The 27,415-nt window shown below is 47.0% G+C and overlaps 1 protein-coding gene across 1 annotated transcript in view; it reads right to left on the reverse strand.

Annotated features, from left to right (window-relative positions):
* Positions 1-27,415, reverse strand: part of LOC134966273 (B-cell lymphoma 3 protein homolog) — a 171,004-nt gene that overhangs the window by 79,805 nt on the left and 63,784 nt on the right. The window contains exon 3 of the mRNA XM_063942878.1: positions 6,129-6,237. Within this exon, the coding sequence (XP_063798948.1) occupies positions 6,129-6,237 (109 nt within the window). The remainder of the gene's footprint in view (positions 1-6,128; positions 6,238-27,415) is intronic.

Here is a 27,415-nt window from a genome sequence, read left to right on the forward strand (position 1 = left end):
AGACTGTATTATGTGTCTTTTTTATGCCAAAGGTATTCTTATTGCTGCCCAGGGCGCCCCCCCCCCCCCAGCGCCCTGCACCCTACAGTGACCGGAGTGTGTGGTGTGCAGTGGGAGCAATGGCGCACAGCTACCTTAATGAAGACAGGAGTCTTCAGCCGCCGATTTCATCACCAACTTCTGATCTTCTGGCTCTGCGAGGGGGACGGCGGCGCGGCTCCGGGAACGGACGACCGAGGACCTTTGCCTGTGTTCGAACCCTCTGGAGCTAATGGTGTCCAGTAGCCTAAGAAGCGCAACCTAGCTGTGAACAGGTACGTTTGCTTCTCTCCCCTCGGTCCCACGTAGCAGTGAGTCTGTTGCCAGCAGATCTCACTGAAAATAAAAAACCTAACATTACTTTCTTTACTAGCAGGCTCAGGAGAGCCCACTAGGTGCATCCAGCTCTGGCCGGGCACAGATTCTAACTGAGGTCTGGAGGAGGGGCATAGAGGGAGGAGCCAGTGCACACCAGATAGTACCTAATCTTTTCTTTAGAGTGCCCAGTCTCCTGCGGAGCCCGTCTATTCCCCATGGTCCTTACGGAGTCCCCAGCATCCACTAGGACGTCAGAGAAATGGGCCGTTTGGCGAGGCTACGCCCACTTGTATGAGGCCACGCCCATCACGAACGAGGCCACGCCCCCTTTTCGGGACGGCAAGCGGCTGCGCCGCGCGAGAGTCCCGTCTTCATCAACCAGAAAGTTGGGAGGTATGCCCGTATGTGTGCACTGTGCAGCTTAGTTGATGTCTGCGCACAGCTCAGACTTCAGCAATCACTGAAGGGAGATATGCATGCAGTGTGACAGCAGTAGGGTTGGGTGAAGAGAGAGGTCTGTGCAGACTGCTTGTAACATATGTGTCTCCTCACAGACAGACTACAGTCAGTGCTGCAGTCTTCAGTGTAAAATTGCCATGTGCTCTCTGTATTATGCCCATATGTATTTATTTGATCTTGTTAATAGACATTTACAGTGAAGGTGTGTGTTATGTTGTGTTGGTATGTGTTTCACTCGTGTTGTGTGGTAATCTTTTTTTTTTCTAAAGAATGTATCCCTTTTGTCCTGGAACAAAGAGACTGTCAGTGGCAAACGCAGGATTTGCATGGGGGGGTTTCCAGAACTGGGCGGAGCCAATCACGGGGGTGGGGACTGAGGTGACCCAGTATATGCTGGGTCCGTAAAACTAGTGTGTGTGTGTGTGTGTGTATATATATATATATCTACACATATATATATATATATATATATCTACACACATATATATATATATATATATACACATACACACACACATACATATACACGGGTGGTCTTCAGTATGCCGGCGCCGGGAGCCTGACCGCCGGCATACCGATACTTATTCTCCCTCGTGGGGGTCCACGACCCCCCTGGAGGAAGAATAGAATAGTGTGGCGCGCGTAGCGTGGCGAGCGCAGCGAGCCCGCAAGGGGCTCATTTGCGCTCGCCACACTGTTGGTAAGCCGGCGGCCAGCCTCCTGGCGCCGGTATGCTGGTCGCCGGGAGGCCGGCCGCCGGGAGATGAACCCATATACATAGCATATTAAACATGCATACATATATATATATATATATATACACACACATACAGTACACATATATATACACATGTATATATATATCATGTGTGTGTGTGTTTATATGTATGTATGTATGTATGTATGTATGTATATACATGTGTATATATGTAGGCACATGGATATATATGTACTATAATTAAAATAAAGTAAACTTTTATTGCACTTGCAAGTGCCACCAGGAAGACAGCAGGCTTCAGAGGACGCTAGACAGTCATTAATAATACTCATGCAGCTAAAAAAAAAAAAAAAAATTTTTTTTTTTAGTGGAGGGGGGTTTCTGGGTACTCGGAAACCCCCCCTGGGTGCGCCACTGACTGTCCTGGAGTGTGACATTCACCCCTTCATCCAACACAATGATGGTCTCCTGCCGCACTGGCGTGTGTACAGAGTGTGAAGGGTGTGAACCCACACACCTCTCTTAAGTACAGCCACACATTGTCACCCTGACCCCACTGCTGCTCATTTATTAGTTAGTATCACAATACAATGTAATAAAAATAATATACTACTCTTATCTCACACATGAAAACGGCTAAATTCCCCTTTGCTTTGAAAGTTAAATAACTTGCATATGTCATATGTGACAGATTGTAGTTTGTAAATCTCTTATTAAAACAGTGCACTCGCTTCTGTCCTGCTGACAACATGCATATACACCACCATTTAATAACCATCTTTATTCCACTGAAGCGGTTGGTGTCCTGCTATTACCAGTCTCCTGCACCTTCAGATACTATGCTCCATTTATTGTCTTATAACAAGGACCCATACTGAGCACAATTATTACCCCAATCTTGTTATGTACTGTGTTCATCCACTAGTACTGTCCCTGATGTTATTCTGTATAACAATGGGGGTAATTCCAAGTTGATCGCAGCAGGAAATATTTTTAGCAGTTGGGCAAAACCATGTGCACTGCAGGGGAGGCAGATATAACATTTGCAGAGAGAGTTAGATTTGGGTGGGTTATTTTGTTTCTGTGCAGGGTAAATACTGGCTGCTTTATTTTTACACTGCAATTTAGATTGCAGATTGAACACACCACACACAAATCTAACTCTCTCTGCACATGTTAAATCTGCCTCCCCTGCAGTGCACATGGCTTTGCCCAACTGCTAAAAAAAATCCTGCTGTGATCAACTTGGAATTACCCCCAATGTATGAGTAGAGTTCTGCAATGTGTGTTTTTTCATCAGATGCAGAACAAAAATTCTAGCATACCATGTTTGTCCACAGCTGAAGGGAGAGCCGTATATTGCCTATGAGTTGTATTTCTGTAAAGTAGTGCAGCTGTGTCCCTGAACACAGAAAAATCCACAAGAGCACTCCAAGGATTCATCAAATCATTCCAATAAGCTGGAAAAGAGGACTATGCAAAATTATAAGGAGGTGCAGGGCTGAAAAGGGGAGGGGCCAAACTGGAAGTGGGAGGAGTAATGAGTAGAAATGGGAGGAGTCCGCATTGATTCTTTAACCGCACCCCCTAAAAGAAATTTCTAGATCCGCCCCTGGACAAGAGATGAGGCAGCAACAGCTCTGCCTTGGTTCTACAGTCAGACACTGCTTTGCAGACCTGGGGGATGGGGCCACACCACGGGCAGTAAAGCTCCACAGAAAGGGAACTAATAGAGGCATTCCTGAGAGGCAAACTCCCAGCATTCAGACCTATACATACCCATTTGTGCCTCCCCAGCCATTCACCTCACCTCACGTCACTGTCACAGCGCAGACACCATTTCAAAACAATCATATTAGTGGCTTGTTTCTTCATAAGTGGAAGGCCAAGTCCATCAATAATGGGTTCCGGAACATGACTAGTGCAGTCTGATTGGCAGGTAACTGTACATTTTGTTTACAGAACTACAAAATTTGACATAGCTCATCATTCTGGACACACAAGTACAGTCATTTTCATACAATTTGGTCTAAAGTATAATTATCGTATGGATAACAGAAAATGTTGGGGGGATATTTTGCTGGAAAGTTTAATTCCTGATTGACAGCACAGTATATCAAACTTTCTCTGTTCCCCTGATGCAAAAGACAGCATATAATAATATTTTATTTATACAGTGCTCTTTCTCTAATAGGACTTAACAGATAGAATGAACATAATATAGGACCTCATTCAGTAAAGATTGCAGATTCTACTATAAAGCAGAAACTGTAATCCTTTCAGTCGCATGCTGAAGGCCGCCCATCGCAGGGCAGGCTGTCCAGCATGCTACCCACCGCCCACCCACTGCGATCACGCTCTCATTGCGCCGCAATTAGAGCGTGGTCGCAGAAACAAAGGAATCCTCCCACCACCATTTTTTCGATCGGAGCGGCTGCGTGTGACAACACTATATCAACTCTGACTCTGAACTTTGCTGCCCCGGAAGTGAACCAAGGCCCTCATTCCGAGTTGTTCACTCGCAAGCGGATTTTAGCAGATTTGCTCATGCTAAGCCGCCGCCTACTGGGAGTGAATCTTAGCATCTTAAAATTGCGAACGATGTATTCGCAATATTGCGATTACACACCTCGTAGCAGTTTCTGAGTAGCTCCAGACTTACTCGGCATCTGCGATCAGTTCAGTCAGTTTCGTTCCTGGTTTGACGTCACAAACACACCCAGCGTTCGGCCAGACACTCCTCCGTTTCTCCGGCCACTCCTGCGTTTTTTCCGGAAACGGTAGCGTTTTTTCCCACACGCCCATAAAACGGCCTGTTTCCGCCCAGTAACACCCATTTCCTGTCAATCACATTACGATCGCCAGAACGATGAAAAAGCCGTGAGTAAAATACCTAACTGCATAGCAAATTTACTTGGCGCAGTCGCAGTGCGGACATTGCGCATGCGCATTAAGCAGAAAATCGCTGCGATGCGAAGATTTTTACCGAGCGAACAACTCGGAATGAGGGCCCAAGTTTTCCTAGCTTGTCAGTACAACCATGATTGCCTGTGGTCTACACCAGCCATTAAATAACACAACGGGAAATACAAGCAAACCTCATGAGAAGGACCTAGGGTGCTACATTCAGTTGAAGATGGCACCTGTGACCATTAGGCCTCCATGCAGTTCCACGATAGACTGATACAGGATTGCCTGGTTGCTGGTGTATTTTCTATTCTCAGGGTTCTGTTAATCTCTACTGAAGAAATTGGACCAACCTACTAGTATCACAAGATTCATAGGGGTAAGTTTACTAACATGGCAGTAAGGAGCTGACTGTCTTGTACTTTATCTCTCTCCGCTTTATTGTTTTTCAAGTATATCTGGCCCTATGTGAATGTTATATCACTATGTTGTGTCTGTGATCATATAATTCTATCTTGAAATGTGTGTATTACTGAATCTCAATCATACTGTAGATGTCTGACTAAGGGGGATCCCCAGAACCTTGTGACTTCCCGCAAGAGTGACAAACACTGAACTAATTATGCAGAACAGTTATGTCAGCTAATCTGTACTCTCACAGAACATTATAAGAACATGTTTAATGGTGCAATATTAAATTGTGCAGAGAGCTACGTAAGTGCAGTTTAAAATTACACACAACATCCTGTATTAATTACAAGTTGTTAAATAAAGTTTTACCGTGAAAGGAAAAATAAAAAAAAGTTTCAAAGAAGCTATATTTGAATTTACATAACTTAAGTTCAATACACCGAGCACTAAACAGCGGATAGATCAGAAAAAAAGAATGATCTACATCCTTATTGGCCCATACATGACAATGAAATTAAAGGGTAAGGAACTTTACAGATTGTGATGTGACTGGGGAAACAGCACCCGTAGGACAAGCATGCCTGAAGAGGCCATCGCAGTATAGGCTGTGAGCCAGTCACTTCTACGCTCTGGGGCAACCTCACTGTCAACTTTCCCAGCATCTGTGGAATAAAAAGTGCAATGCGGTCACCCCTTTAGGTCACCATTCAGCTCAACACTGAATTTTTTGCCTATTTTATTACCATCATTAAAAACAATGGGGCTGATGCAGAGTTAGATACAAGTGGACTGTAATTGCACCCGCATTATAAGCATCTCTGCGGTCGGACCAGCCCTGCCTGTGCGTTTTGTTTCATAGCCATCATTAGTGTGCACTGGCAGTAGTCATATTATTGGTGCAAACAATGTCTGAAAACATTTATACTTTCGCACATCTCTGCGTAGACTGCAATTTCAACGACACGCCCTCTCTGAACACAGCTTACGTGCAAACAACCAGTTACGCCCCTTTCCCTTCCACCGCAAGTGGAAATGCAACTCACTTGTGTATGACTCAGCATCACCTGTACTTGTCTAAGCTCGCCGCAGTACGGAAACAAGCAGAATTCAATTCTGCGTCAGCCCTGCATGTTTTTCTTGGACTTTGCTACTATGTTAGTTTTATTATATTTTTCTATAAAGGACAGCCCTCATAGAGCATAAGGAACTATTTATTCACAAAACAAAACAATAACAGACAGAAATCTGGAGAGATGAGAGATCATCTGTCACTAACCTGTCTGAGGTTGTTGAGTATATCCAATTCTTTTCTGCCATGTTTAAGCAGAGAGATCACCCGCTGGGCAGCTGAAATGTTTCCATGAACCACCGCAATATGCAATGCTCTGTAAGTGGAAAATATAGGACAGGTAATCATCTGAGAACATGGGTAGGGGTGTTATTCGCATACTAACAGCAAATATCTGGTTTCTGTTGCATTTTAGAAAATGTTGTATCATTTCTTTTCATTCCCATAGTCGGAGCCAGACTGGGACTTTAAAGTAAACCTTTGCATGCAAGCATTCAAGCCCACATTTATTTACATGTCTGAAGCAAAAATAAATAGTAAAATAAAAAATATCTCTAACGCTAAAGTCACAATGAGAGCAATTATCCTCTAAGAGCTTCAGGAGTCAGGACTTGCAGCCAGTGGGGGGGATCTACAGTAGGTGTCCGACCACCCCAGCAAAGTAAAGGATTGACGTCCCACCCCCCCCCCCCCCCAATCCCCCCCACACACACTTGAAATAGGGAAGGCACATGTGCTAAAAAGGGGCATGGTCACACAACAGTACCCCCAACTCAAATAACACCACACAGTAGTGTCCCTTACTCAAATTACACCACACAGTAATGTCCATTATTCACGTTATGCTACACAGTAGTACTCTTTATATACATTATGCCATACGCTAGAGCCCCTTATTAACATTCGCTACACAGTAGTACCATACTCATTATGCCATGTTAGAGCCTATTACACGCATTACACCACAGTAGAGCAGACCCCTTTATACACACTGCGCAAGGTAGCCCCTTATACACACTGCACCAGGTAGCCCCTTATACACATTGCACCAGGTAGCCCCTAATACACACTGCGCCAGGTAGCCCCTTATATACACTGCACCCGGTAGCCCCTTATACACACTGCACCCGGTAGCCCCTTATACACACTGCACCAGGTAGCCCTTTATACACACTGCACCAGGTAGCCCCTTATACACAGTCACACTGCGCCAGGTACAGCCTCTTATCAGAGACAGAGAGAGTGAGTGTGTGTATGTCTGTGTTTCTGTTACCAGGACAAAGTCACTAGCGGGACAGCACCGTGGCTGGACCGGGAGGTGTGTGGTGCGGACAGCGGTAGGGCAAATCAGATGCCCCCGGCCAGTGCCTCAATTGCAGGGTCTCCCAGCAATATGTAGAGCTGGCAGCAGCGACAGCCACAGTTCCTGGCGACGGTGTCCGGCACGGCACCAAACTAAAATCAAGAAAATGTACATAAACTACAGCTCCCAGCAGCAGTTGCTGTTGGGAGCTCCCGGGCTCTCAAGGGCTGCTGGGAGCTGTAGTTTATGTAGCATTTCTTGATTTAATGCAGTGCCGTGCCGGACACCTTTACTGGCGGCCCTGGCAAGTGCCATCCTGGCCAATGGGTAGATACGCCCCTGCTTGCAGCTAATTGATGGTATGCCTAATGACCCTACAGTAGTGGGAGCCACATAAAGAGATTACAGTGGCTGTGCAGGAGGATGTGTTTCTATGATGTTGTCAAGGTGTTGCTGTAGAGGTGGGGAAATGCGTTGCCTACAGGGGGGAAAGGGAATATGCTGCTACATGGAATGGCCATACCTCAGGTGGTGGTGCATCCTGTATTGCGGAATTGCTCACACTTCTTTCTTCATAGGGACTTATTAGCAAAAATCAAAGACCTTTTACACTTTGTGTTTTACACATTTAAGCAAGTAAAGTTTTATTGTGGCCCCTTCAATGAATGTAGTATCCCAATGTGGCCATTGGGGTAGAAAAGACTATACATTCCTGATTTGGCACCTCTAGTGGTTGTAATTTTTAGTTTCCTTAATTGTGGTCATATAAGACACAAGAAGAAATGCAGTGTAATAAATGAAAAGTTATTTTTCAGCCTATAATTTTTTTAATACATGAAATCCACCAATGGCAAATTGAAAATAAATCATGAATGCAATACACCCCTTATGTCAGTAATCAGGAAAATACAGATGAATCCGATTCCCTCTGTATGAGAGAGGTTTCCCCTTTTCATACTCCATTCTTTATCAGAACAATAAACCATCAGGGCAATAAACCTAAAGGCAATCCGCAGGATCTTGGAAAACTTTGGGGGCTAGCTCAAAGTAGCATAATCAAGATTATCTGTTTGTGGTGTATAACAAAATATCTATCTGCAGGCGGATGCCGGTAATGGGTTTCTACGCAAAATTTGTCTGCACATGACATGACACCCTCCCTGCACCCTCCCCAGTATTTGCTGTGCTGCCCCCAAAAAATGGGACTGTCTCGCAAAAATCGGGACAGTTGGGAGGTATGCCTAACAGGATTTACCCCATGGTTTGTCCAGGTGCAGTTACTTGCAAAGTATCAGCTCCAGTATACAGAATTACAAAAAGGGATTTTGGATTTGGTTAATAATATATTTTTTTTAAATTGAAAGATCCATTCTCAAAAGAAAGAGTCTATCAGGTTTGTCCTAGCATGTATAGCATTCTAATATGCAAGTTTATGTTCATCTGACAATGCAGTACAGAATGTGCCTGTTAGGGGAGGAAGTGCACTGGGGGAGGAAAGCTAGATGTGTGTCAGTTTTAGGAAGCTAAGGGATTTCACAGAAAAGGCTTTTACTACAAAGTGAAACTTAACAGTATTTTAGTGGGAGGAGTGATGTATTGTGAACGTACACAGACAAATAACACAGAGAAGGTTCATTAAGCATAAGAGGAATGAAGGCACTGATGTGTCACCAATCATACACCTCTCCTATTTTCGGCACATGGCATGCAATGCATGGCACATAAAGGGTAGCAATTCCCAGTATTTCAATAATTTTCCTGAAGTTAGGGGCCTATGTACTGAGCTCTGGAGAGTGATGAAGTGCCAGCCATTCAGCTCCTAACTGTAATTTCTGCAGCAGGGTACACTGGGATTCCACAGGGAATACATCAGGGTGTAGAGTTGGATCTTGATCCGAGGCACCACATACTTACCACATACCACATACTTACCTACTTTACATTTCTCCTCTCCGGGAGAAGCCCGGAGAGGAGACGCTGCAGAAGACTTCGGAGGGCAGGGCCGCCCCCAAATCGGGAAATGCAGTGATTCGCGGGTCCGCGGGAAGGCGGCTGGGCTAACATTACGCGATTTGCGTCATTTTAACCCCTTCCCCACCCCACGGACCTGCGAATACGGGAGATTATCTCCATCCTGCCCGCATCACTAGGGTGCGAGCAGGATGCAGGAGACCCGCCTACTCTTCCGGGGGTGCGGAGGGGCTACCCCCAAAAACGGGAGCCTCCAGCAGCTTCCGGGAGAGTAGGCAAGTCTTTGCTAAAGCTTTGACTGTTCCCAGGATGCACTGCACCGCCTCCTCTATAGCCCCGCCTCCCGGCACTGGAGCTCAGTTTGTAAGTTGGTGCCTGCAGTGCAGGTCACTAACAGGTGGGCTGCGCTAGGCAGCCCTGAAAAGAGCTTTTTAAGAAGACTTCAAGGGCCGCAGCACTTTATATGTCATTCTGACATACTGTGCTGCGGCTCCATCACCACCCCAGCAGCGCTGCATACACCCGCGGCCGGGTTCTCTGGTACTTGCAGCAGAGGCGCACTGGTCATCAGGCACACCACCGCTGACGCTCTCCAGGATCGTGTGGCTGCACGTCAGGGAGGAGGTAAGAGGGTCCCCCAGGTGGGACTCGCCGGTAAATTGCGGTCCGGTCGCGGTCCCAGGAGACGGATCGCGCCACTGGTGTGGGCACTGTACTGCACAGGGAACCCACTATATCCACCATGGCAGGGAGCACAGGTCGGATTTACTAAAATCCACTTTACATAGGCTCCACAGTACCCGGTGGTGAGTACCAGCAGAGGGGTTAAGGCGCTGACCTGTAGCCCCTCCCCCAGCTCCGGGCGCCATCTACTGCTTGTGTTCCCGCCCTGGAGCTGCATTTCACTCTACCCTCACTCCCTGACAGAGATTTTGGCGCCATCTTTACACTGCTAGCTGGGCTGACCTCCGGGACTGCAGGGCACTGTCTCCTCTGTAAAGCCGCCTGTCTCATCAGCAATGTGCATTTACAGACACTTAAGTATTCTACGTGTCATTTTGGACAGTGTTAGTTAAGAACAAGTGTACTGCTATCTGAATATTTAGTACAAGTATTCTGTGATATACATCCAGTAGTTACTGTGCATTGTTATATCTATATTCATACATATCTATATGTAGTTTTACTAGTCCAGTGCAGTTTTATTGTTTATCTGTAATAACTTCTGCATTGTACCTGTGACTGAGTGTGCCTGTAGCTGCTGTGTGGATTCCATTCTCATGTATCACATTACTTGCTATCACTATATTCTGTACCCTGGGGGGCTAGGTGTGTCAGGGTCTCATTTACATATATACAGGTTGTATATACAGGTTGAGTATCCCTTATCCAAAATGCTTGGGACCAGAGGTATTTTGGATATCGGATTTTTCCGTATTTTGGAATTATTGCATACCATAATGAGGTATCATGGTGATGGGACCCAAGTCTAAGCACAAAATGCATTTATGTTTCATATACACCTTATACACACAGCCTGAAGGTAATTTTAGCCAATATTTTTTATAACTTTGTGCATTAAACAAAGTGTGTCTACATTCACACAATTCATTTGTTTCATATACACCTTATACACACAGCCTGCAGGTCGTTTAATACAATATTTTTTAATAACTTTATGTATTAAGCAAAGTTTGTGTACATTGAGCCATCAAAAAAAACAAAAGTTTCACTATCTCACTCTCACTCAAAAAGTCCGTATTTCGGAATATTCCGTATTTCGGATATTTGGATATGGGATACTTAACCTGTAGTGCTACACAGTATATACTGTTTGGTATTTTTTTTACTGTGTATTTCAGTCACCTCATATCGCTTAAATCCTCTGTTTGTGCCCTATATTTACTGTCACATAACGCAGGGGGTTATTTGCAGGTATTGTGTTTGTCTGGCTATATTGTACTGTTACGCTCTAAGGCTACATTCCCTATAATGTCTGCCACACAGGGCGGGAAATCTGCGGCCACTTCTACATCATGCAGTGCTGGCACCATGGATTTACCTGAGGGGGAAGTTTTAACTGATGGTTCAGGCACTGAATGCTATACACCTCACAGTCAACCGGCAGCACCTGTGGCCAATCAGGACCCACCTTGGGCAGCGTTCTCAAGTATGCTGAATACGCTTGTGACACATCTTACCCCCCTGTGGGACCTACTTTGCCATTACAGCCACATATTGTCCCTGTAGTTAATCCGCCCTGGGCGGACACTCTGTCTACCCAGTAACAACAACTAAATCAAGCTTTGGTTTGACAAAAGTCTACCCCACACCCCTTTGGGGCCAAGGGGTCATCTAAGCGGGCCAATTCTTCCTCTCAGTGCACTAATATTTTCGGATGATTCTTCTGATAAGGATGGGGAATATACTGATCCATCAGACACTGATACAGTTGCTTCTGATGAGGAATCTACAACCCAGGTTGATGTTCCTGACCTAGTGGAGGTTATTAAGCTGATTCTCGCCGAATTCTGTGCTTAAGGTCCTGGAAGGTGGACATGGACTCCAAAAAGACCTTGGAGGTGCTCCCTTTTAAGGGAGACATCCTTTTTGGGGAGGATCTGGACAAGATTGTGCCTCACTTGGTGACTGCTAAGACTGCGTTTCTCCCAAGTACTAATCCTTCTGCTCCGTAGGCTAAGAGTACCACTTTTCGTTCCTTTCGACCTCCAGGGAAAGCAAAAGGTCAGATGTGCCCGAGACAGGCTCATGCTTCCAAATCCAGTAAGCCCAAACCTAAACTTCCAAACAAGGCAAGCCTGCTGCATGACTGGACGGGCCTCCCCCTGGTGCACCCCAGGGTGGGAGGCCGACTTCCTGCAGTTCGCCCAGGCCTGGTTAAAGACCACTTCAGATGTCTGGGTGTGGGAAGTTGTCTCTCACGGGTACGCACTCTCTTTCAAGAAACGTCCCCCTCGCCAGTTTTGCTCAATGGTAATCCCTTCGGATCCGTTGAAAGCGCAAGCTCTACACTTGGTTGTGCAATCCCTCCTGGACACAGGAGTGGTAGTGCTGGTACCTCTGTCCCAGAGAGGCAGGGGATACTATTCGACCCTGTTTCTAGTTCCAAAACCAAACGGGTCCTTCCGGCCTATACTCAAACTTAAATCATTGAACACATTTGTGAGAGTGTCCAAATTCCGTATGGAAACTCTGCACTCTATTGTACTGGCCATGAAACCCAAAGACTATATGGTATCCTTGGACATACAGGATGCTTACCTTCATATACCTATTACCATATCGCATCAGCAATATCTGCGGTTTGCTATTGGCAACCTACATTATCAATTTCAGGCTCTACCACTTGGACTGGCCATGGCCCCTCGGATCTTCACCAAGGTCATGGCCATGATGATGGCCCTTCTCCACCGTCAGGGAATCAGGATCCTGCCGTATCTGGATGACATGCTGATTCTGGCAAACTCCCAAGATGTTCTCCTCAGTCATCTAGAACTGACGGTTCAATTCCTACAAGCCCACGGGTGGCTCATCAACTGGAAAAAGTCCTCGCTGGTCGCTGCTCGGAGCATGGTGCACCTGGGGGCACTGCTGGACACACATAACCAGAGATTGTTTCTGTCTCCAGAGAAAGTTCTGAAACTTCAGGACAGGATCAGATACTTCCTATCTCACACAATGCACGTACTAGGCCTCATGGTGTCGGCTTTTGACATGGTGGAGTACGCTCAATTTCATTCCCGCCCTCTGCAGAGGTTAATCCTTTCCAAGTGGGACGGCCTGCCTCATCGGATCAGGTCTCAAATGATCTCTTTGACTCCAGAGGTTCATCTGTCACTGAACTGGTGGCAACAGGACCAACAGTTGAGCAGGGGCCGTCCCTTCTGAATCTCCAACTGGGTCCTCCTGACAACGGATGCCAGTTTGCGAGGTTGGGGCGCGGTGTTGGAGCAACACTCTCCAGGGTCGGTGGACCAGGGAGGAATCTCTCCTCCCGATAAACATTCTGGAATTGCGGGCAGTGTACAATGCGCTGACGCTTGTCCTGCCTCTGGTACAGAACAGGCCTGTTCAAGTACAATCAGACAACGCCACCACGGTGGCATACATAAATCATCAAGGTAGCACTCAAAGCCGCATGGCAATGCTGGAAGTATCAAAAATCCTCCGTTGGGCGGAACGCCATCTGCCAGCAATATCGCCAGTGTTCATTCCCAGAGTCCTCAACTGGAAAGCGGATTTCCTCAGTTGTCAGGACGTTCATACTGGAGAGTGGAGTCTTCATCCAGAAGTATTTCAACACGTAGTGGACAAGTGGGGCCGACCAGATGTAGACCTGATGGCGTCTCGACACAATCACAAGGTTCAGATCTTTGGATCAAGGACAATGGATCCTCAAGCAGTATTCGTGGATGCACTGGCAATTCCATGGAACTTTTGGCTGCCATACGTGTTCCCTCCAGTGTCACTCCTGCCCAGGGTACTACGGAAGTTCAAGCAGGAATGGGGAATGCTACTTCTAGTCGCTCCAGCGTGGCCCAGATGGCATTGGTTCTCAGACCTGCAGGGTCTATCGATAGAGCGTCCGCTTCTACTTCCTCAACGCCCAGACCACCTTGTTTAGGGCCCTTGTATCTACCCGGACCTGGCCAGAATGGCTTTGACGGCGTGGCTCTTGAAGCTTCACTCCTGAGGGCCAAGGAATTCTTTGAGGTGGTTATTCAAACTATGTTGAAGGCCCGCAAACAGGCTTCTGCACGGATTTATTATAGGGTCTAGAACTCTTACTTCACATGGTGCGCTGCTAAGAATTATTATGCCTATTCGTTCAGAACTTCCAGGCTTTTGGCTTTTCTGCAACAAGATTTAGGCCTTCGTCTGGCCTCTCTCAAGGTTCATATATCTGCCTTGTCGGTGTGGTTTCGGAGAAAAAGTGCGTCTATACCGGACGTTCATACTTTCACTCAGTGTTTTACAGATTCAGCCTCCCTATGTCCCTCCCGTGGCTCCATGGGATCTGTTTGTTGTCTTAAATGCCCTGCAAGAGTCTCCATTTGAACCTCTTGAGTCTGTGGACCTTAAATGCCTTACGCTTAAGGTCGTGTTTCTGCTGGCTATTGCCTCTGCTAGGAGGTTGTCGGACTTAGGCGCTTTGTCCTGTCGTCCACCCTTTTTGATTTTTCACCGTGACAGGGCAGTTCTTCGAGCTCACCCTGGTTATTTACCTAAGGTGGTATCTTCTTTCCATCTTAACCAAGAGATTGTGGTTCCCGCTTTTATCTCTTCTAGTTTGACTTCCAAAGAACGGTCTTTTGTTGTGGTACGGGCTCTCCGTATCTACGTGAAGAGGACTGCCTCTATCAGGAGATCAGATACTTTTTGGTTTTAACAAACGTGGCTGGCCTGCGAATAAGCAAACCTTGGCCAGATGTATTAGAATGGTGATTGCACAAGCCTATGCGCAGGCTGGACTCCCAGATCCTGCTGATATCAAAGCCCATTCTACTTGGTTTGTTGGACCTTCTTGGGCGGCCCGCCGTGGTGCGTCCGCTGAACAATTGTGCCAGGTGGCTACGTGGTCCTCAGTGAACACGTTCATTATGTTCTGTGCCTTTGATACTTCTGCCTCCCAGGATGCTTCCTTTGGATGCCGGGTTCTTGTGTCCGCTACGGTGTGTCCCCTCCCATGAGGAACTGCTTTATGACATCCCCTGTGGAATCCCAGTGTACCCCGCTGCAGAATAGGAGATTTATGGTAGACTTACCATAGTTAAATCTCTTTCTGCGAGGTACACTGGATTCCACGGGCGCCCACCCTGACGCAACTTAGCTTCTTTGGGTTTGTATGGCATTAGCCGCTGGTCCCTTCTCCTGTCGTGAGAATGTGGTTCTATGTGACTAACATCTGCTGTTTCTTTTACCTGCTACTGCATTGGACTGGTTAACAAAACTGAGCTCCAGTGCTCGGAGGCGGGGTTATAGAGGAGGCGGTGCAGTGCATCCTGGGAACAGTCAAAGCTTTAGCCTGTTAGTGCCTCGGATCAAGATCCAACTGTACACCCCGATGTATTCCCTGTGGAATCCAGTGTACGTCACAGAAAGAGATTTAACTATGGTAAGTCTACCATAAAACTCCTTTTTTCAAATACATCCTGTAATATGGCAATTATGAGCTGGCTGGCTGGTACTTTATCTTCGTCCTCTCTCCAAGGCTAAATACACAGACCCCATTGTGTCTTATTCGCATCATAGCTGCATCCAAAGTCGCTTACAGTGTCCTAGACCCTTAGAGTCAGTATTTATGTTGCACAGGAATAAGTACAAAGTCGCAGATTAAGCCCAGTGATGTCTGGCATGATTCATGGTGTGGCTCACTTGTATCCGTCCTCTTTCATTTGCTTTTTATTACCCAGGTTAGCACCTGAGTCGCACACAGCAGCTGCATGGAATGCCAGCGCCATTGGCCCTCATTCCGAGTTGATCGCTCGCTAGCTACTTTTAGCAGCCATGCAAACGCATAGTCGCCGCCCACGGGGGAGTGTATTTTCACTTTGCAAGAGTGCAAACGCCTGTGCAGCCGAGCGGTACAAAAACATTTTGAGCAAAACAAGACCAGCCCTGTAGTTACTTATTCTGTGCGATGATTGCTGCGACGAAGGTCCCGGAATTGACGTCAGATACCTGCCCTGCAAACGCATGGACACGCCTGCATTTTTCCAAACACTCCCAAAAAATGGTCAGTTGCCACCCATAAACTCCCACTTCCTGTCAATCTCCTTGCGATCGGCTGTGCGAATGGAATCGACGATAGAAGCAGTGCAAAACAACGATGCTCTTTGTACCCGTACACCACGCGTGCGCATTGCGGCGTAGTTTTGCCATTTTTTTACCTGATCGCTGTGCTGTGAAAATCGGCAGCGAGCGATCAACTCGGAATGACCCCCCCTTGTTCAGGACACCCGTGTATTTTATTTTTGTTGCATTAGTGATGTGAAAAAGAAGCATATTTTGTATAAAAGGATCCACATCCACATGGCGTGACTTGAGGCCCTATTCATACTTGTATGGTATTGTACAGCTGCAGGGAATTGTTCTTTCAATGGTTTCAGGTAAATCTGTGTGGGCAGGAAAAGGCAGTTTACAAGCAATGTAGATGTAGTACTCAGTGGATCGCCTCTTTGCAGTTGTGCATACATCTAAGTTGCACTGCGCAAGTGTCGCAAGGATTGATTCTCAAAGTAATTGACAGTCAGGGAGTGTTAGTGTGCGGTAACTGGGGAGTGGCTACTCAGAAAAAAGTGTGTTGTGACCATTGTGGGTGTGCCACAGTTTACAACTGTGATCCTGTGCACAAATAAAATGGCTCTGGCGCCTTACCTCCGACGTGCATGAGTGTCTTATACAAATCCTGGTAGCTGCAACACTTGCATATATGTGTACAGCCACTGTATACAAGATCGCAGCTGTGAAGGCATTTGAATCAGACCCAGAAATATGAAGTATCACATAGATAAGGCACTCTGTGCCTGGAAAAAACAAAAAAATATATACCAATAGGTAATAGATCGGGCGCTGAAGGTTGCCGCACCTCTAATGCTGCTGCTAATTATAATGGGGTAGTCACACCCAAAATTACGGCAAAACACAAACAAACAGTAGCAGCGCTGATTTGAATTACTAACACATAAGGATTGAGTGATAAAACTTTCTATTTAATATAATGGCAATCTTTAGCCTGATTAAAACAAACATGCACAGCTCATAAAAAAATGATTAAAATGGGTCTCAGCTTTAAATTGCCTCTAATAAGCAGTCCGTTCCTATTTGATGAACTGGATAAGCAGATGAACAACTTTAGAAAAGAGACTGACTGCGCAGTCTAAACATCCAACTTTACCAATGCCGCTAGAGGTGAAGTCCCTTGGTAATTTCTGTTGTTTATGAACGTCCAAGCGGGTTCCTCAATATTTTGCGGTGTCCTTTTCCTTAAGGCTATATGTTGTTGGATGTTGGAGAATTCTTTCCTTATTTTATCTGCAACGTTAAACGTCCAGTTCTGGTCCGGATATAGGCAATGTAGAGTGGCAAATGATGACCCAAGAGGTTGGTTCCTGACGCGTTTCGCTGTACAGGCTACAGCTTTTTCAAAGGATCTTTTGAAAAAGCTGTAGCCTGTACAGCGAAACGCGTCAGGAACCAACCTCTTGGGTCATCATTTGCCACTCTACATTGCCTATATCCGGACCAGAACTGGACGTTTAACGTTGCAGATAAAATAAGGAAAGAATTCTCCAACATCCAACAACATATAGCCTTAAGGAAAAGGACACCGCAAAATATTGAGGAACCCGCTTGGACGTTCATAAACAACAGAAATTACCAAGGGACTTCACCTCTAGCGGCATTGGTAAAGTTGGATGTTTAGACTGCGCAGTCAGTCTCTTTTCTAAAGTTGTTCATCTGCTTATCCAGTTCATCAAATAGGAACGGACTGCTTATTAGAGGCAATTTAAAGCTGAGACCCATTTTAATCATTTTTTTATGAGCTGTGCATGTTTGTTTTAATCAGGCTAAAGATTGCCATTATATTAAATAGAAAGTTTTATCACTCAATCCTTATGTGTTAGTAATTCAAATCAGCGCTGCTACTGTTTGTTTGTGACTCTGTGCCTGGACAGTATAATTAGTAAATAATAGACACTTTTAGCATGTAAGATAAAATTACATGCAGATGAAAACACAACAATAATAAACAAATTAATGTTAATTGATTACAAAAATCTGTAGGTCCTTCCTTAAAATAGATATGAAAAAAAAACTGCAAAAAAACAAACACATGTCCAATTTTACATGAGTGCTTGCTGCAGCAGAGTCCACTTCCATAAAATGGATGTACCATTTTGTGAAATGGAATCTGTCTTGATCAAAGATCCCTGTGATCGATCATATTTATTATATATTCGCTACTATGCCCGTCACTGGCTGCCTGACACTAGACACAGCCTCTTTTAAAGCTGAGGAGAAGATTGAAGTGGTGAGGGGGGACAGAGATGAAAGGGAGACCGACACAATGGGGACAGAAATTAGATGAGGGGAAGGGGGGGGGGGGGGTAGAGACAGAGAGAGGGGGGCGAGGGGGGATAGTGATGAGAGAGAGGGACAGACAAATGGGGAAAGAGATGACAGAGAGATAGATAGGAGGAGGGGGGGCAAAGGTGAGAGATATAGACAGATGGGGGAAAGAGATGAGAGAGGAGGGGGGACAGAGATGGGATGAAGGGGGAGACAGAGGCAAGAAAACTCCCTGCAACACTAGTTGCTTATAGCCGCCTATTTTATTCGCAAGTGGTCTTCTCACCTGATTTGTCAAGGTCCCCAGTGACAGAGACCAATTAGCAAGTTGCCTAAGCCATGCAGCCATAAGTATTAATTTTTATATATGTTGCATTGCAAACTATATATTTATATAGTGCTCCATTGAATATATAGATTTCATTTTTCAAGTGGCAATTATTTGGGTGGGTGGTCTTCAGTATGCCAACTGACGGGATCCCGACAGCCGGCATACCGACACTTATTCTCCCTCGTGGGGGTCCACGACCATTTGGGTCTGTTAATGTAATTCTTTGGTTTGCTTTTAAATTGTGTTTGGGCTTTAGAAATTAGGCCTGACCCCCCTGGCTGTATTACTGAGAATGAGTAAGAAGATTCCTGTAGCCAAGTGAAAGATATTAAAGTAAGCTAGAAAAGGTAAATAGGGAAGTTTTAGAGGGTGGAGGAAGTTTGTGGTCTGAGGGTATATAGGGGAAATTTGTGGTTTTTTGAACGGCTGGGTTAGGTAGTTTCTATGCCTTTTATTTGTGATCTTCCAGTAAAAAGATGAATGTTGGTTTAATAGCTATCACTGACAAGGGGCTTAAACATCAGTCATGTTTATTGTCTATAGATCGATACACAGTTCTTCAATAACATGCCTTTGAGACCATACATTCATATACCTAGGAAAGGGCTACTTTCTGTTTAGGACCTTGTCTACATACCCAGAGAAAGACCATTCATTCCTATAGGACCTGTTACACATATCCAGAAAAGGACACGGGGGGTCATTTCGACCCGTTCGCATGCTGCTGTTTTTTGCAGCGGTGCGAACAGGTCAGCCGCAGTGCACAGGCGCGTCGTTGCCCAGCGACGGCCGTTGCTGGGCAATGACAAGAAGAATTAAGAAAGCGATCGCTACCGCGATTGCAAGAAGATTGACAGGAGGAAGGTGTTCCGGGGCGTAAACTGACCGTTTTCTGGGAGTGGTGCGGCGAACGCAGGCGTGTCCAGGCTTTTGGAGGGCGGTTGTCTGACGTCAATTCCGGGACCTGCAACGCTGGATTCATCACACAGGGTAAGTAACTCTTACCCTGGTCTTGTTCTACACAAAACTTTTTTTGCATAGCAGGGCTGCACAAGCAATCGCAGCCTTGCTATGCAAAAATACACTCCCCCATAGGCGGCGTCTAGTTGATCGCACGGTCTGCAAAAAGTTTCAGCGTGCGATCAACTCGGAATGACCCCCACTATCTCCTTTGGCAGCTGTTCTACATACTAAGAGAAGGACCAGTCACTTCTATTAGATCTGTTCAATATATCCAGAGAAAGACCATTCACTCCAACAAGACCTGTTGCACATATCCAAAGAAGGATAACTTACTGCTGTAGAACTTGTTGCACATATCCAGAAAAAGACCAATCGCTCCTATAGGACCTGTTCTACATACCCAGAGAAGGACCACTTACTCCTATAGGAACTGTTGCACACACCCAAAGAAGAACCACTCACTCCTACAAGACCTGTTCTACATACTCAGAAAAAGACCACTCACTCCTACAGGACATGTTGCACCTACCCATAGAAGGACCACTAATTCAGAGATGTAGTTACAGTCCTGGCGGTCAGGATACCGACGCCTGGATCCCGACTGCCGAGAATGCCCACAGCTGTGCCAGGACTATTCCCACTCGTGGGTGTCCACGACATCCATAGAGTGGGAATAGAACCTGGGCAAGCGCACTGAGCTCGCAGTGTGGTGAGCGCAGGGAGCCAACAAGGGGCTTTCTAGCACTTGCCCCGCTGCTGGCATTCTGGCGGTCGGGATCCCAGCGTCGGTATTCTGACTGCTGAGATTCCATACCCAACCCCTAATTCGTATAGGACCTGTTTCACATATTCGGAGAAGGACCACTCATTCGTACAGGATCGGTTGCGCATACACTGAGAAGGAACAGTTCCCTAGTTGGTACTTTTTACCCCCCCTAATCGGTAGCAGTTTCTTTTAGAAACTAAAAATTAACATCAGTCATCTAACAAATGTTCTACATAATTTCCCCTATCTCTTGTGGTTATTGAGTTACTCTATATTAGGTCACAGCACCCAGAACAGTTTGAGCATACACAAGGTTTGTGCAACAAGAGTCACAATGTGAGTTGGTTTTCTGTAGAATTCTGCTCTCTCTATTCCTGCCTGGGACCTATTTTTATAAATATTGACAATGGAGTATAGGTTCTTATATGATAGAAAGCAGAAGTCCTCTTGAATGTATTATCATTATAATTTACCAAAGCACTGTAGAATCACATTTTTCTGCAGCGGGGTACACTGTGTTCCAAAGGGAATACATCAGTGTAGAGTTGGATCTTGATCCAGAGGCACCAACAGGCTAAAGCTTTGACTGTTCCCAGGATGCATTGCATGGCCTCCTCTATAACCCCGCCTCCGACACTGGAGCTCAGTTTGTAAGTTGTTGCCTGCAGAGCAGGTCACTTAACAGGGGGGGCTGTGCTAGGCAGCCCTGAAAAGAGCTTTAGTAAAGAAGATTTTTCAAGGGCTGCAGCACTTTTATGTCCTAGTGACATACTGTGCTGCGGCTCCAACACCTCCCCAGCAGTGCCGCATACTCCCGCTGGCTGGTTCCCAGGTACTTGCGGCAGAGGCGCTATGGTTTCCAGGCACACACCGCTGGCGCTCTCCAGGATCGGGTAGCTGCTTATTTGGGAGGAGGTAAGAGGGTCCCCCAGGTGGGATCCGCCGAAATCGCGTTCCGGTTGCGGTCTTAGGAGACAGACCGCGAAGCTGGCGTGGACACTGTGGCCGTACAGGGATCCCACTATATCCATCAGGGCAGGGAGCACAGGTTGGATTTCACAAAAATTCTTCTAATAAGGCTCCACAGTACCCGGTGGTGAGGACCAGCATAGGGGATAAGGTGCTTGACCTGTAGCCCCTTCCCCAGCTCCGTGCGCCATCTACTGCTGGTGTTCCTGCCCTGGAGCTGCTTCTCACTCTCCCTCACTCCCTGACAGAGATTTGGGCGCCATCTTTACACAAGTAGCTGCGGCTGATCTCCGGGACTGCAGGGCTATGTCTCCTCTGTAAATCCGCCTGCCTTAACCCAACGCGTTTCGTCACATATGACTTCTTCAAAGAAGTCATATGTGACGAAACGCCTTGGTTTCCCTGCACTGACCCCCTGCCTATTTTTAAAGCTAAGTCGAATCTCCTACCTTATATTTATATACTTTTATCTCTTGAAAATTTGTACTTTTTTATCTATTAGCTTTTATATCTTATTAAAATTGGTTTATTTTTATATATATATTTTTTGGCTCATAAATTCAAAGTTTTTTAGTACATACTTTTTAAACAACACAGGTCGCCGGTACCCCTATCCCCCTCTTTTTCCATATATATATATATACATATATATATACAATACTAGTATTGTATCTGCCTGGCTATATTGTACTGTTACGCTCTACGGCTACATTCCCTATAATGTCTGCCACACAGGGCGGGAAATCCGCGGACGCTTCTGCATCATGCAGTGCTTGCTCCAAGGATTTACCTGTGGGGGAGGTTTTAACTGATGGTTCGTGTACTGGGTGCATACATCTCCCAGTCAACCCGTAGCCCCTTTGGCCAATCAGAAACCACCTTCGGCAGTGTTCTCAAGTATGCTGAATACGCTTGTGACACGTTTTACGCCCCCTGTGGGTCCTCCTGTGCCATTGCAGCCACATATTGTCCCTGTAGTTAATCCGCCCTGAGCGGACACTCTTTATACCCAGATACAACAATTAAATCAATCTTTGGTGAGACAAAAGTTACCCCACATCCCTCTAGGGTCAAGGGGTCATCTAAGCAGGCCGCTTCCTCCTCACAATCCACTAATATTTCAGATAATTCTTCTGATGAGGATGGGGAATGTACTGATCCGTCAGACACTGATACAGTTGCTTTAGACGAGGAACCTACAACTCGGGTTGATGTTCCTGACCTAGTGGAGGCTATTGAGCTGATTCTATAAATTAATGATGAGGTAAAACCCACTACTGCATCTAAGAAACCTGATAAGTTCAAACCTCAGAAGGTTACTAAAGTACACATTCTGACCATTTAACTGACATTCATCAGGAATCCTGGTCTTTTGTCTTTTCCAGGAAAGAAATTCTCCCGGTCTAAAAAGATGCTAGCTCGCTATCCTATCCCTGCAGAGTTGAGTAAGAAGTGCGAAAATTCAACGCCGATGGACTCTCATGTCGCCCGTCTTGTGGTGTCATCTACTCTGCCTGTCACCACTGTCACCTCACTGAAGGAACCGACAGATAAGCGTGTGGAGGGATGCCTGAAGTCTATTTACTCCCTTACCGGTGCTGTACATAGGCCCACTATAGAAGCCTCCTGGCTTGCAAAAAGAATTGAAGCATTGGTTCAGGTATTAGAGGAAGCGCTGCCTCAGGATATTTCTGACACTGACAGACAATATCTGTCTCATATTACCACAGCCTCCCACTATATTCAGGAAGTGTTCTCTGAGGCAGGTGTAAAGGTGGCCAAGACGTCTACTATGTCCATGCTGGCTCGCTGAATTCTGTGGTTGAGATCCTGGAAGGTGGACCTGGATCCAAAAAGACCTTGGAGGTGATCCCTTTTAAGGGAGACATCCTCTTTGGGATGGATCTGAACAAGATTGTGACTGACTTGGCAACTGCTAAGACTACGTTTCTCCCAAGTACTAATCCTTCTGCACCGAATGCTAAGAGTACCACTTTTCGTTCCTTTCGACCTCCAGGGAAAGCAAAGGGTCAAGCGTACCAGAGACAGGCTCGTGCTTCCAAAACCACTAAGCCCAAGCCTAAACAATCCTGGGCTGCCCGTCAGCCTGCTTCCAAACAAGACAAGCCTGCTGCATGACGGGCCAGGCCTCCCCCTGGGGGATCCCAGGGTGGGAGGCCGACTTCTGCAATTCGCCCAGGTTTGGTTAAGGACCACTTCAGATGCCTGGGTGCGGGAAGTTGTCGCTCACGGGTACACTGTCTCTTTCAAGAGACGTCCCCCTCGCCAGTTCTGCACGACAGTTATTCCTTCGGATCCATTGAAAGCGCAACCTCTACACCTGGTTGTGTCCCAGAGAGGCAGGGTATATTATTCGACCCTGTTTCTAGTCCCGAAACCCAATGGGCCTATACTCAACCTCAAATCATTGAACAAATTTGTGAGTGTCCAAATTCCGTATGGAAACTCTGCGCTCTATCGTACTAGCCATGGAACCCGAAGACTATATGGTATCCCTGGACATACAGGATGCTTACCTACATATACCTATTGCCATATCGCATCAGCAATATCTGCGGTTTGCTATTGGCAACCTACATTATCGATTCCAGGCTCTGCCATTTGGTCTGTTCACGGCCCCTCGGATCTTCACCAAAGTCATGGCCATGATGACGGCCCTTCTCCGCCGTCAGGTAATCAGGATCCTGCCATATCTGGACGACTTGCTGATCCTGGCGAACACCCAAGATGTTCTCAGTTATCTGGAACTGACGGTCCAATTCCTACAAGCCCACGGGTGGCTCATCAACTGGAAAAAGTCTTCGCTGGTCCCTGCTCTGAGTATGGTGCACCTGGGGGCACTGCTGGACACACACAGCCAAAGACTGATTCTGTCTCCAGAGAAAGTCCTAAAACTACAGGACAGGATCAGATACTTCCTTTCTTGTCCAAGAGTGTCGATACACTCGGCGATGCAAGTACTGGGCCTCATGGTGTCGGATTTAGACATGGTAGAGTTCGCTCAATTTCATTCCCGCCCTCTGCAGGGGTTTATCCAGGGGTGGGGAACCTTTTTTCTACCGAGGGCCATTTGGATATTTATAAAATCCTTCGGGGGCCATACAAAAATTCTCAACTTAAAAAATGACCCTGCCCCCCCGTAGGTCTGCCCCTTAGGGGTACTGTGCGGCAAAAAATGGGTGTGGCCAGTTAAAATGGGACGTGATACACATATGCCCCCAATAGTGTGGTGCCAGATCCACAATTGCCCCCACAGTGCCAGGTTTACAGATGCCCCTACAGTGCCAGGTATACAAATGCCCCTCACAGTGCCATTTATACAGATGTCCCCACAGTGCCAGGTATACAGATGTCCCCACAGTGCCAGGTATACAAATGCCCCTCACAGTGCCAGGTATACAGATGCCCCCACAGTGCCAGGTATAGAAATGCCCCTCACAGTGCCAGGTATACAAATGCCCCTCACAGTGCCAGGTATACAGATGCCCCCACAGTGCCAGGTATACAGATGCCCCTCATAGTGCCAGGTATACAGATGTCCCCACAGTGCCAGGTATACAGATGTCCCCACAGTGCCAGGTATACAAATGTCCCTCACAGTGCCAGGTATACAGATGTCCCCACAGTGCCAGGTATACAAATGTCCCTCACAGTGCCAGGTATACAGATGCCCCCACAGTGCCAGGTATACAGATGCCCCCACAGTGCCAGGTATACAAATGCCCCTCATAGTGCCAGGTTTACAGATGTCCCCACAGTGCGAGGTATACAAATGCCCCTCACAGTGCCAGGTATACAAATGCCCCCCAGAGTGCCAGGTATACAGATGCCCCCACAGTGCCAGGAATACAGATGCCCCCACAGTGCCAGGTATACAAATGCCCCTCACAGTGCCAGGTATACAGATGCCCCCACAGTGCCAGGTATAGAAATGCCCCTCACAGTGCCAGGTATACAAATGCCCCTCACAGTGCCAGGTATACAGATGCCCCCACAGTGCCAGGTATACAGATGCCCCTCATAGTGCCAGGTATACAGATGTCCCCACAGTGCCAGGTATACAGATGTCCCCACAGTGCCAGGTATACAAATGTCCCTCACAGTGCCAGGTATACAGATGTCCCCACAGTGCCAGGTATACAGATGTCCCTCACAGTGCCAGGTATACAGATGCCCCCACAGTGCCAGGTATACAGATGCCCCCACAGTGCCAGGTATACAAATGCCCCTCATAGTGCCAGGTATACAGATGTCCCCACAGTGCGAGGTATACAAATGCCCCTCACAGTGCCAGGTATACAAATGCCCCCCACAGTGCCAGGTATACAGATGCCCCCACAGTGCCAGGAATACAGATGCCCCCACAGTGCCAGGTATACAAATGCCCCTCACAGTGCCAGGTATACAGATGCCCCCACAGTGCCAGGTATACAGATGCCCCCACAGTGCTAGGTATACAGATGCCCCTCATAGTGCCAGGAATACAGATGTCCTCACAGTGCCAGGTATACAGATGCCCCCCACAGTGCCAGGTATACAGATGCCCCCCACAGTGCCAGGTATACAGATGCCCCCCACAGTGCCAGGTATACAGATGCCCTGCCCCCCCCCCTCCCCTCCGTGCTGCTTACCGTGCTGCTTTCGGCGGGACACGGAGGAGCGCGCGGCTATGTTGGGCGGTTCGAGAGCCGCGGCTTCTGATTGGCTGCCGGTCCGCGAGCTCTGATTGGCTCACGAACCGGCGGCTGGTTTCAAGTCATACACGCCGCCGCTCCCACCCGACAGCCGCACTCTCCTCTTTGTTCTGACAGCTGAGACACGCTGCCGCCGGACTGAGCGGCAGCGTGTCTCACTGACACAAGCTGGTGGGCCGGACCAAACGGCTTTGCGGGCCTTATACGGCCCGCGGGCCGGAGGTTCCCCACCCCTGGGTTAATCCTTTCCAAGTGGGACGGCCTGCCTCATCGGATCAGGTTTCAAATGATCTCTTTGACTCCGGAGGTTCGTCTGTCACTGAACTGGTGGCTCTAGTTGTCAGGACGTCCACGCTGGAGAGTGAAGTCTTCATCCGGAAGTCTTTCAACTCCTAGTGGACAAGTGGGGCCTACCAGATGTAGACCTGATGGCGTCTCGACACAATCACAAGGTTCCGGTCTTTGGATCAAGGACAAGGGATCCTCAAGCAGCGTTCGTGTGTCACAACTGAGGGTTTAAACTGACAGGAGGAAGCCTCAGTTGTAGGGGATGAAATGAAATTAAACTTGGGAGGTTTAATCAGACCCCTGGACATGTAAGTGTAGAAGGATTACCCGAAGGTGTGACCATGACAACCAGGTTAAAAGTTAATAAAAGCTTTATTAACAAACTCCGTATTGAACAACAGTATTCACAGTTGATAAAAGCAATGGCAAATAATACAGTTCCTGGATCACTATAACCATGGGAGGTATCACAGAGCACTGGTAGGTTGAGGAACAGATGTTAAAGTCCTTTGATGGAATAACCTTACCAGGCCTGGCTGTAGTAGTGAAGATAGCCGAGGAACACGCCAGTAGAAGTATAGATGTAGTTGGTAACTTGAACAGACTGTTGTAGATACTGGATGGAACCAGCCAGGTGGTAGAGACACGGAGTGGATGCTGAATGGAATCAGCCAGGTGATGAAGACACGGAGTGGATGCTGGATGGAACCAGCCAGGTGATGAAGACACGGAGTGGATGCTGGGTGGAACCAGCCAGGTGATGAAGACACGGAGAGGATACTGTAAGATGCTATGGAGCATGGAAACAGAAGAGTTGAAAAGAGGTTACCGGTGGTAGTGGATACTGCTGGTAAGTAGGGATCCGCTGGAATAACACCGGCACTTTGAAGAAACTGGATACTGCTGGAAGCTGACCGCTGGAAGCAGATGGGTTAATAGCTGGAAGCTGGAATAGCCACGGAGGGTTGCAGAGTCAGGCTGCACCGCAGGATGGAAGGCAGGTGCGGATCTCGTAGTGACTGCTGGAGACAGGAGCTGGAACCTGGAGAAACAACCACAGGAGAGAGAGACTGGAACAAGGTTTGACATTCAAAG

The sequence above is a fragment of the Pseudophryne corroboree genome, chromosome 10 (genome assembly GCF_028390025.1).
Source record: "Pseudophryne corroboree isolate aPseCor3 chromosome 10, aPseCor3.hap2, whole genome shotgun sequence".
Classification (NCBI taxonomy): domain Eukaryota; kingdom Metazoa; phylum Chordata; class Amphibia; order Anura; family Myobatrachidae; genus Pseudophryne; species Pseudophryne corroboree.